The sequence below is a fragment of the Triticum urartu genome, chromosome 3, assembly GCF_003073215.2.
Source record: "Triticum urartu cultivar G1812 chromosome 3, Tu2.1, whole genome shotgun sequence".
Classification (NCBI taxonomy): Eukaryota; Viridiplantae; Streptophyta; class Magnoliopsida; order Poales; family Poaceae; genus Triticum; species Triticum urartu.
The window spans coordinates 737830673-737843169 of record NC_053024.1 but is presented as its reverse complement, the minus strand read 5'-3'; the positions used below and the strand labels follow the sequence as shown (position 1 = coordinate 737843169).

The window sequence follows — 12497 nt, the reverse complement described above, 5'->3', positions numbered from 1 at the left end:
TTCATCCCTTGCATATTATAGTTCATCACGAAGCTCTTGTAGCTAGGTGGCAGTGATTGGAGAATTCTGTCAATGACGCAATCATCTGGAAGATTAACTCCCAATTGAATCAAGTGATTATTATACCCAGACATTTTGAGTATATGCTCACTGACAGAACTGTTCTCCTCCATCTTGCAGCTATAGAACTTATTGGAGACTTCATATCTCTCAATCCGGGCATTTGCTTCAAATATTAACTTCAACTCCTGGAACATCTAATATGCTCCATGACGTTCAAAACGTCGTTGAAGTCCTGATTCTAAGCCGTAAAGCATGGCACACTGAACTATCGAGTAGTCATCAGCTTTGCTCTGCCAGACGTTCATAACATCTGGTGTTGCTCCAGCAGCAGGCCTGGCACCCAGCGGTGCTTCCAGGACGTAATTCTTCTGTGCAGCAATGAGGATAATCCTCAACTTACGGACCTAGTCCGTGTAATTGCTACCATCATCTTTCAACTTTGCTTTCTCAAGGAACGCATTAAAATTCAACGGAACAACAGCATGGGCCATCTATCTACAACCAAACATAAACAAGCAAGATACTATCAGGTACTAAGTTCGTGATAAATTTAGGTTCAATTAATCATATTACTAAAGAACTCCCACTTAGATAGACATCCCTCTAATCCTCTAAGTGATTACGTGATCCAAATCAACTAAACCATGTCCGATCATCACGTGAGATGGAGTAGTTTCATTGGTGAACATCACTATGTTGATCATATCTACTATATGATTCACGTTTGACCTTTCGGTCTCCGTGTTCCGAGGCCATATATGTATATGCTTGGCTCGTCAAGTATAACCTGAGTATTCCGCGTGTGCAACTGTTTTGCACCCGTTGTATTTGAACGTCGAGCCTATCACACCCGATCATCACGTGGTGTCTCAGCACGAAGAACTTTCGCAACGGTGCATACTCAGGGAGAACACTTCTTGATAATTAGTGAGAGACCATCTTATAATGCTACTGTCAATCAAAGCAAGATAAGATGCATAAAAGATAAACATCACATGCAATCAATATAAGTGATATGATATGGCCATCATCATCTTGTGCTTGTGAACTCCATCTCCGAAGCACCGTCGTGATCACCATCATCACCGGCGTGACACCTTGATCTCCATCGTAGCATCATGGTCGTCTCGCCAAGCTTATGCTTCAACGACTATCACTACCTCTTAGTGATAAAGTAAAGCATTACAGCGCAGTTGCATTGCATACAATAAAGCGACAACCATATGGCTCCTGCCAGTTGCCGATAACTCGGTTACAAAACATGATCATCTCATACAATAAAATTTAGCATCATGTCTTGACCATATCACATCACAACATGCCCTGCAAAAACAAGTTAGACGTTCTCTACTTTGTTGTTGCAAGTTTTATGTGGCTGCTATGGGCTTAAGTAAGAACCAATCTTACCTATGCATCAAAACCACAATGATAGTTTGTCAAGTTGGTGATGTTTTAACCTTCGCAAGGACCGGGCGTAGCCACACTCGGTTCAACTAAAGTTGGAGAAACTGACACCCGCTAGCCACCTTTGTGCAAAGCACGTCGGGAGAACCGGTCTCGCGTAAGTGTACGCGTAATGTTGGTCCGGGCCGCTTCGTCCAACAATACCACCGAACCAAAGTATGACATGCTGGTAAGCAGTATGACTTATATCGCCCACAACTCACTTGTGTTCTACTCGTGCATATAACATCAACACATAAAACCTAGGCTCTGATACCACTATTGGGAAACGTAGTAATTTCAAAAAAAATCCTACGCACACGCAAGATCATGGTGATGCATAGCAACAAGAGGGGAGAGTGTGATCTACGTACCCTTGTAGACCGACAGCAGAAGCGTTATGACAACGCGGTTGATGTAGTCGTATGTCTTCACGGCCTGACCGATCAAGCACCGAAACTACGGCACCTCCGAGTTTTAGCACACGTTCAGCTCGGTGACGATCCCCGGACTCCGATCCAGCAAAGTGTCGGGGAAGAGTTCCGTCAGCACGACGGCGTGGTGACGATCTTGATGTTCTACCGTCGCAGGGCTTCGCCTAAGCACCGCTACAATATTATCGAGGATTATGGTGGAAGGGGGCACCGCACACGGCTAAGAAAATGATCACGTGGATCAACTTGTGTGTCTAGGGGTGCCCCCTGCCCCCGTATATAAAGGAGAAAGGGGAGGAGGCCGGCCGGCCCTATGGCGCGCCAAGGAGGAGGAGTCCTCCTCCTAGTAGGAGTAGGACTCCCCTCTTTCCTACTCCTACTAGGAGGGGGAAAGGAAGGGGGAGGGAGAAGGAAAGGGGGGCGTCGCCCCCCCTCTCCTAGTCCAATTCGGACCAGGGGGAAGGAGGCGCGCGGCCCACCCTGGCTGCTCCTCTCTCTCTCCACTAAGGCCCATACGGCCCATTAATTCTCCCGGGGAGGTTCCGGTAACCCTCCGGCACTCCGGTTTTCTCCGAAATCACCCGGAACACTTCCTGTGTCCGAATATAGCCGTCCAATATATCAATCTTTATGTCTCGACCATTTCGAGACTCCTCGTCATGTCCGTGATCACATCCGGGACTCCGAACTAACTTCGGTACATCAAAACTCATAAACTCATAATAAAACTGTCATTGAAACCTTAAGCGTGCGGACCCTACGGGTTCGAGAATAATGTAGACATGACCAAGACATGTCTCCGGTCAATAACAAATAGCGGAACCTGGATGCTCATATTGGCTCCCACATATTCTACGAAGATCTTTATCGGTCAGACCGCACAACAACATACGTTGTTCCCTTTGTCATCGGTATGTTACTTGCCCGAGATTCGATCGTTGGTATCTCAATACCTAGTTCAATCTCGTTACCGGCAAGTCTCTTTACTCGTTTCGTAATACATCATCTCGCAACTAACTCATTAGTTGTAATGCTTGCAAGGCTTATGTGATGTGCATTACCGAGAGGGCCCAGAGATACCTCTCCGACAATCGGAGTGACAAATCCTAATCTCGAAATACGCCAACCCAACATTTACCTTTGGAGACACCTGTAGAGCTCCTTTATAATCACCCAGTTACGTTGTGACGTTTGGTAGCACACAAAGTGTTCCTCCGGCAAACGGGGGTTGCATAATCTCATAGTCATAGGAACATGTATAAGTCATGAAGAAAGCAATAGCAACATACTAAACGATCGGGTGCTAAGCTAATGGAATGGGTCATGTCAATCACATCATTCTCCTAATAATGTGATGCCGTTAATCAAATGACAACACATGTCTATGGTTAGGAAACATAACCATCTTTGATTAACAACCTAGTCAAGTAGAGGCATACTAGTGACGTTTTAGTTTGTCTATGTATTCACACAGGTATTATGTTTCCGGATAATACAATTCTAGCATGAATAATAAACATTTATCATGATATAAGGAAATAAAATAATAACATTATTATTGCCTCTAGGGCATATTTCCTTCAGGCGCAGCCCCTCCCCTCCCCCTATATATACTTGAGGTATTGGGGGCTGCCCAACACATGATTTGATTTCCCTCTTGGCGCAGCCCTACCTCTCTCCCTCCTCGTCTCTCGTAGTGCTTGGCGAAGCCCTGCTAGAGTCCTGCGCTCCTCCACCACCACCATGCCGTCATGCTGCTGCTGGACGGAGTCTTCCCCAACCTCTCCCTCTCTCCTTGCTGGATCAAGGCGCAGGAGACGTCACCGGGTTGTACGTGTGTTGAACGCGGAGGCGCCGTTGCTCGACGCTTAGATCGGAATCGACCGCGATCTGAATCGCTGCGTGTACGACTCCACCAACTGCGTTCTTGTAACACTTCCGCTTGGCGATCTACAAGGGTATGTAGATGCACTCCCCTTCCCCTTGTTGCTAGATTACTTGATAGATTGATCTTGGTGATGCGTAGAAAATTTTAAATTTCTGCTACGATCCCCAACAAGTTCTGCTATCTGGCACCAGCTTGATTCTCTCTGCAATGTTGGTTGTCATACTTGCCCCTGTTGCCAGGCTGTCTAGGCCAATTTGGAGTTTCATCGTGTCTGTGAGTTCCTGTCTCGGCTCCATAAGGAGTTTGAGCCCCGGCGTGCTCAGTTGTTTGCTCGTGGCCGTATTTCTCTCATGGAGGCGCTTTCTGAGATTCGTGCAGAGGAGAATCGCTTACGTGGTGCTGGTTTGTTGGAGGTTCCCTCTGTGCTCACTACTCGGTCTTCTTCCACGCCACCTGCTGCACCGACCCCTTCTTACTCGACTGCTCCGCCGCTCTTGCCCACTCCTTCTGGAGGCTCAGGTCGCCCCGTCCACATTGCGATTACTGCAACAATGATGGTCATATTGAGTCCCGGTGCTACACGAAGATGAAACACATGCACAAGGCGCGATCATCATCTTCAGGGACTTCGTCATCTACCTCGACAGCTTCAGCCATTGCTTTGACTGAGCAGGATATTCTGAAACTTAAGCGTCTGCTCGCGGCTTCAGGTTCTTCCTCGACGGGTACTGTTGGTTCTGTGACTGATGCTTCCCGCACTGAGCAACCGCCCTCTACACAGTCAGGTACATCCCCATGGGTTCTGGACTCTAGAGCTTCTTTTCATATGTCTTCTCATTCTTTCACTTTGTCCTCTCTTCGATCACTGGATTCTCCTGTTCATGTCTTCACTGCTGATGTACTCCACTTTCTGTTGCTAGTAGAGGCAATCTTACCACTCCTTCTTATTCTGTTCCTGATGTTGCTCATGTTCCTCGACTTACCATGAATCTGTTTTCTGCTGGTCAACTTACTGATTCTGGTTGTCACGTCATCCTTGACGTTGACTCTTGTTCTGTCCAGGACCGTCGCACGCACACTCTGGTTGGGGCTGGCCCTCGCCGCCGTGATTCTCAGGATCTTTGGGAGTTGGACTGGCTTCATGTTCCTTCCGCTGCCACCACCATCGCCAGTTCCTCCGCTTCAGTCGCCTCCGTTACTGGTTCCTTCAAGCAGTGGCATCATCGACTTGGTCATCTGTGTGGTTCTCGGTTGTCGTCTTTAGTTCGTCGAGGTCTTCTGGGGTCTGTCTCAGGAGATGTCTCTTTAGAGTGTCAGGGTTGTCGTCTTGGCAAGCAGATTTAGTTACCATATTCACATAGTGAGTCAGTGTCTAAGCGTCCTTTCGATTTAGTCCATTCTGATGTATGGGGTCCGGCTCCTTTTGCTTCGAAAGGTGGTCATAAATACTATATTATTTTCATAGATGATTTCTCTCGTTACACATGGCTTTATTTCATGACTTCTCGTAGTGAGGTGTTGTCTAATCATACTCTTCTCTTCACCCATTCGTATTTTTCATGCTGACTCCGCTGGCGAGTATATCTCTAAGATGTTGCGTGGTGTTCTTGTTGAGCAAGGAACTCTCTCTCAATTCTCTTGCCCTGGTGCTCATGCTCAGAATGGTGTGGCTGAGCGAAAGCATCGACATCTTCTTGAGATGGCTCGTGCATTGATGATTGTTGCCTCTCTCCTGCCTCATTTTTGGGTTGAGGCCGTCTCCACCTCCACCTATCTTATCAATATACAGCCTTCCGCTGCTCTACAGGGTGGTGTTCCTTTCGAGCGTCTTTTTGATCATTCTCCCGATTATTCAATGCTTCGCTTGTTTGGTTGTGTTTGCTATGTTCTTCTTGCCCCTTGCAAACGCACCAAACTGACCGCTCAGTCTGTTGAGTGTGTCTTCTTAGGCTACAGTGATGAGCATAAGGGCTATCGTTGTTGGGATCCTATCGGTCGTCGGATGCGTATCTCTCGAGACGTGACTTTTGATGAGTCTCGTCCCTTCTACCCACGCCCATCTTCCTCGACTTTTTCAGTGGAGGATATCTCTTTCCTCACTTTTACTGACTCACCTATCACCCCCGTCGAGCCTGTGCCTCTTCGTTCCACTCCCTCTGCTTCTCCACCTCCAGTCAATTTGTAGCCACCATCTTCCTCGGTCTCCTCTCCTAGCATGTCACCAGATTCTACACCTTCATCTCCGGTGACTTCTTCGTCGCCACCCCCCGATTCTACCTTGGCGATTCCTCCTTCTATTGTTCCATCTTTTCGTCAGCATTTCACTCGTCGTTCACGACATGTGGATGCCTCTATGGATGAGTCGTCATCTTCCTCTCAGCCTACTTATGGCTTGTGTTCTCGTCCTCGTCCGCCTATTGGTCGCTTTGGATTTCCCACCGCTGGTGCTGCTGTTCTTGAGCCGACTTCTTATCGTCAGGCTGTTGTTCATCCTGAATGGCAGTTTGCGATGGCAGAGGAGATTGCTGCTCTTGAACACACTGGTACCTGGGATCTTATTTCTCTTCCTCCCGGAGTCTGTCCCATCACTTGTAAGTGGGTCTACAAGGTTAAGACTCGCTCCGATGGTTCTCTTGAGCGTCACAAAGCTTGTCTTGTGGCTCGTGGTTTTTAGCAGGAGCATGGTCGTGATTATGATGAGACTTTTGCTCCTGTGGCCCATATGACCACTATTCGTACACTTCTTGTCGTTGCCTCTGCACGCCACTAGTCTATCTCTCAGCTTGATGTTAAGAATGCCTTTCTTAATGGTGAGCTACGTGAGGAGGTGTACATGCATCCACCACCTGGGTATTCTGTTCCTGATGGCATGGTATGCCGTCTTTGTCGCTCTCTCTATGGCCTTAAGCAAGCCCCCTGTGCCTGGTTTGAGCGTTTTGCCTCTGTGGTTACTGCCGCTGGTTTTTCAGCAAGTGCTCATGATCCAACATTGTTTGTTCACATTTCTCCTCGTGGTCGGACTCTTCTTCTTCTCTATGTTGATGACATGATCATCACTGGGGATGACCCCGAGTATAGTGCCTTTGTAAAGGCTCGTCTTAGTGAGCAGTTTCTTATGTCTGATCTTGGACCTCTTCGCTACTTTCTTGGGATTGAAGTCTCTTCTACCTCTGATGGCTTTTTTATATCCCAGGAAAAGTATATCCAGGATCTTCTTGCCCGTGCTGCTCTTACTGACGAGCGCATTGTTGAGACTCCTATGGAGCTCAATCTTCACCTCCGTGCTACTGATGGTGATCCTCTCCCTGACCCGACGCGTTATCGTCATCTTGTTGGAAGTCTTGTCTATCTAGCTGTCACTCGTCCGGACATCTCTTATCCGGTTCATATTCTGAGTCAGTTCGTTTCTGCTACCACATCGGTTCACTATAGTCATCTCCTTCGTGTTCTTCGATATCTTCGGGGCATGATCTCTCACCGTCTATTCTTTCCTCGCTCCAGTTCTTTACAGCTTCAGGCCTTTCGAATGCTACGTGGGCTAGTGATCCTTCAGATCGCCGTTCACTTTCTGCTTACTGTGTTTTTCTTGGTGGTTCTCTCATTGCTTGGAAGATGAAGAAACAGATTGCAGTTTCCCGTTCGAGTGCCGAGGCTGAGTTGCGAGCAATGGCTCTTTTGACGGCAGAGGTGACTTGGTTACGGTGGTTACTTCAGGATTTTGGTGTTTCTGTCACTACACCGACTCTGCTCTTATCTGACAGTACAGGTGCTATTAGCATTGTGCGCGATCCTGTGAAGCATGAGCTCACCAAGCATATTGGTGTTGATGCTTTCTATGTGCGCGCTGGTGTGCAAGGTCAAGTTATTGCTCTTCAGTATGTGCCTTCTGAGTTACAGTTGGCGGATTTCCTGACGAAAGCCCAGACTAGAGCACAACATGGCTTTTATCTCTCCAAACTCAGTGTTGTTCATCCACCATGAGTTTGAGGAGGGGTGTTCGAGTTATAATATAAGTCATGTACCCCTTTGTATTTATCCCGTTGTATAAGGGGTTTCCTGTATATGTTCCACACCTATATATATATATATATATATATATATATATATATATATATATATATATATATCGGCCTATGGCCTCATGAGAATACAAATTGCATATTCCTAACACATTCTACTTGGAACAACTCCACAGGGGAACAATTGCCTCCACATAGCCGCCATCCATGGTCACTTGGAATTCTGCAATGATGTCATAGAACGGGAGAAGTCTCTCCTCGCAAAGGTCAACATTGAGTGGAACTAGCAGGGCCGGCCCTATGTTTTGGGAGGCCCTAGGCGAACTCGACAACATGGGCCCCTATGTCCTAAGTCCTAAGACCATATATATGTATGCGTGTGCGTTATATATATGACTTATTAAGAGTAACTTTTAGTCACATATCTTTAGTTTAAAAATTGACTATAATAATTCAAATGACTTCATCGAGAACAATAATAACCAAATTCGAACTGATTCCATCAACAACAATAATACTAAAAAATCGCAAAATGAAACTAACATGACATGATTAATTACCTCAAATAAGAACCAAATTAGACTGACTCCGTCGACAACAATAATACTTCAGTGCTTCAAAAAAGGTTTTTTCGGGAGTAGTTTCTTGCCCCTGTTCTTCAATGACATCAACATTGCTTGAAGATGTAAAGAACTTATTCAAAGAATCCTTCAATGGTAGAATTTTCGGATCACTTTCTTTCTTTTTCCTTCTTGTTTCAGCACTCGATAATTGCTTCTTCTTAGGTAACATGGCAGGCTAATGTCCTAAAATCATGAAGAAAAGATCAAAAGAGGATACAAAGAATTAGGAATTTATACATCGGATGACTGGAACCCTAGACATGTACATAGAATGACAAAAAAAAATGATTGATTGAATTAGAAAATTTAAAACTTCATGCATACTGAAATTGGAGGATGGATCATGGATGTATAGTTGAATACGGAATTAAATACTAAATAAAGAATAAATAAAGTACTGAAATTGTCAAATTAGGGTTTGGGGGATGGACTGGAACCGAGGAACATGGATGGAAACATTCAAACGTACTTTAGGGATTGGGGACGGCCGCGTTGCAGACTTCAAGACTTGTAGTCGCCAGTCGGATGTATACTTGTATACGTATTGCCGCGGTGCCGCCTTGCCGGATGCCGGATGGCCGGGCCGCTGGGTTGCTGGACTGTCGTACGCCGCGCCACGCGTGCAGCTCCAGCGGGCAGCAGGCCAGCGGCAAGCGAGGCGAGGATGACACGGCAAGGCGCCGAGCGACGGAGCGAGGAGGCCGACGGGCGTCACGGCGCCTGACGAACCTAACCTACGAAGGAAAAGGAAAACGAGCAGTCGTCTGTCTGCCAACTGGCGTGAGTCACGGTGTCACTTCACGACTTCGCGTTCGTTAATCGATCAGCGATGGCTTGCTAGCTATCTGATGGGCCTAGCCCATCTTATTTCTTTTCTCTAGTTCTTTTGTATTATTTTTACCTATTTTTTGCTGGCTATAATATAGATATATACTCTGTCATGGGCCCTCCTCCTTGCCTGGGCCCTGGGCCGTCGCCCCGCCGCCATACCCCCAGGGCCGGCCCTGAGTGGGAGACTCCATTTATCTCAGCCGTTACGCTTGGCCATGTTTCACTGGCTTCTTTTTTACTGGGACGCTGCCATCAGCTACAACTGAACCAGGCCACCTTGCAACAAGACAAGTATGAATTTAATGCACTGCACCATGCTATTCGCAACGGTCACGAGGATCTTGCGCTGGAGTTGATAGAAAAAGAGCCTGCGCTGTCGCAAGCACTGACCAATTTCAATGAGTCGCCCATGTTCATCGCCGTGATGAGAGATTTTCCGCGAGTTTTCAAGAGGCTGCTGGAAATTCCTGATTCTGCTCATGGGGGAAAGAATAGCCGCAATGCTCTGCATGCTGCGGCAAGGAACGGGAATTCAGGTCAGATTCATTTCTCCCCTGTATCACTTAACTTTCTGTGAACCATCATTCATGTTTTGATTTGTTTCCAGACATTGCTAAAAAAATTATGGGGAAACGGCCTTGGCTAGCCACAGAAGCTGATGAGGCGGAGAATACTCCAACAATGCTGGCTGTGATTTATGCCAAGGTTGGCGTACTGCGAGTATTGCTGGAACATGATTCTTCTTTAGGATACGAAATAAGCAAAAAGGGTAATCCGCTCCTTTGCGTTGCCGCATTTCGAGGCCATGTTAATGTTGCCACAGAGCTTCTTCATCATTGTCCAGATGCTCCTTACCGCAATACACGTGGAAATATGTTTACATGCCTTCATGAAGCTGTACAGCAAGATCATATGGAATTCGTCGAATTTATCCTGGAAGCAGAGACAACACAACTCCGGAAAGTCGTCAACATGCAAGACATTGATGGAAAAACCGCTCTACATCACGCGGTCCAGAAGTGCAATCCTAAGATGGTTGCTGCTTTACTGTCCCGCAAGGATATAGACAAGACAGTGATTGACAAATTTTCTGGTTCAGCAGTCCGGGAACTGTCGAACAACATGCATCATGTCAAGACTGTGAACTGGGTACGTACGTGTTTTATAATTAAATATACTGGAACATATAGAACTGTTACAAATAAGAAAAATACTTTAGTAGGTTGTACCCCTTTCCTCTGTTATGCAAGTAACTAATGATAAAACCATCCATGAGACTGAGCGATAGCTCGGGACTCGGCAACAATGGTGCTAGCTCTGGTCAGCAGTAGACAACACCAGAATGATTTGCAGGTAGTTAGGTGATATATATATATATATATATATATATATATATATATATATATATATATATATATATATATATACACTCCTCTTTGATTGTTTAATTGCTTAACCAAATACAAATGTCTATAGTTTTTCACACTACACTTTTTGAACTCAATGCACTACTATGAATAACACTATTATTCACATGGTAGAAGAGCTACGCTTTATTGTTACAACGTGAGCTCTGTGTGTGTACCTTATCTCTAGAATTTATGCAGAACGAAGTAATCATGCGTATGTCGGAAGCTGATCCACATGATGCTACCGCTCTTCATAACCTCTACGTGGAAGCCAAGCAACTGGCAATTTATGAATCAAGGAAGAATGTGAAGTCACTAACTAAAACATACACAACCAATACCTCATTAGTGGCGATCCTCATTACGACAATCACCTTTGCCGCTGCTTTCACTCTGCCTGGAGGATATAGCAGTGCTCGTGATAGCGAGGGGCTTCCTGTCATGACTCGAAGGTTGCATTTATGGCATTCTTGATCTCTGACACCTTAGCAATGTGCTTCTCGTTTTCTGTGGCCTTCATATGCATCATGGCAAGGTGGGAAGATTACGAGTTCTTGACCCATTACATATACTTCACTAAGAAGCTCATGTGGTTTGCATACGCGGCAACAACTACGGCTTTTTCAACTGGTCTATACACAGTGCTGGCTCCACGTCTCCACTGGCTGGCCATTGCAATTTGTGTTATGGTAGCTGTGTTACCCATTGTCACTAAGCTGCTAGGCAAATGGCCTGTTTGGAGGCTCAAAATTAGGCTGGGTGAAAAATACAATCATGATCTTCTTAGCATGGTTTGACCTCATCAATTTGTATTATGGTTATGCTTTCTCAATAGTACTTCTGAATCTGTAATAAATACTACTCCCTCTGTTAACAAATATAAGAGCATTTATAGATCACTAAGTAGTTATCTAAACGCTCTTATATTTCTTTACGGAGGGAGTATCAAACTACCAAACTTGTGATGAAGTGCTTCCTTCATTTAAGAGACTAAGCCAAGAGTAAGCTTCATACATTGCATCAAACCTTGATAAGAGCTTTGCAAAGCTTGGCCTTGAACAGATCTATTTCTTCTGGGGTTTGTGGAAGTTTTGTGAAACGGATACAGTGGGACTAGTACCAGCAGGACATGATAATCACACGCATTCTTAAAAGTTTTTTAGAAGTTCAAACCTAGAGTGTTGTGTCATAATGCAACTGAAAACCGCATGAGTATGGCACAGTAATCTTTAGGACGCTTATAAGGCTATAAACATGTGATGTGTAGCAAGCACTTCTGCTGAGGCAGATCTTCAGGAACAAGCTATAAGGACACCTATAAGGCCATCAAACCATATGTATGTTTCTGGATTGTTGGCTTAATAAATACTCCCTCCATTCACAAATATAACATGTTTTTGATATTTCAATATGGACTATATACGGACTGAGCTGAGTGAACAAACACACTAAAACGTGTCTATATACATCCGATTCAGAAAAAGTTGAAACATCTTATATTTATGAAGAGGAAGTAGCAGTTTAATAGCATGTGCTAAAAAAATATCATTTCCCTATACAGATGATTCAAATTTATTATGTTCTTGTTACCTTTAATATCAGAGTTAAGCACCTGCTATGAACTTGTACATTGTCAAGCCCACAGTAAAAATGCATGCTCGGGTATTCTGCATTTGATCTGATTGGACGTTCCAATACTCGGCATCTGCCAATAAGTAGTAACCAGTCAAGTCAGTTAAAGTAACGGTCTAATAAAGGACAGTCCTGAACTAAATCAATGCATCCTC

General features: G+C 45.2%; 1 protein-coding gene across 1 annotated transcript in view; it reads left to right on the top strand.

Moving 5' to 3' along the window:
• Positions 1-11279, top strand: part of LOC125547385 (ankyrin repeat-containing protein At5g02620-like) — a 17719-nt gene extending 6440 nt beyond the window's left edge. The window contains exons 3-7 of the mRNA XM_048711272.1: positions 7022-7121; positions 7595-7689; positions 9558-9837; positions 9909-10450; positions 10909-11279. Of these exons, the coding sequence (XP_048567229.1) occupies positions 7022-7121; positions 7595-7689; positions 9558-9837; positions 9909-10450; positions 10909-11184 (1293 nt within the window). The 3' untranslated portion in view covers positions 11185-11279. The remainder of the gene's footprint in view (positions 1-7021; positions 7122-7594; positions 7690-9557; positions 9838-9908; positions 10451-10908) is intronic.
• Positions 11280-12497: the final 1218 nt, after the last annotated feature.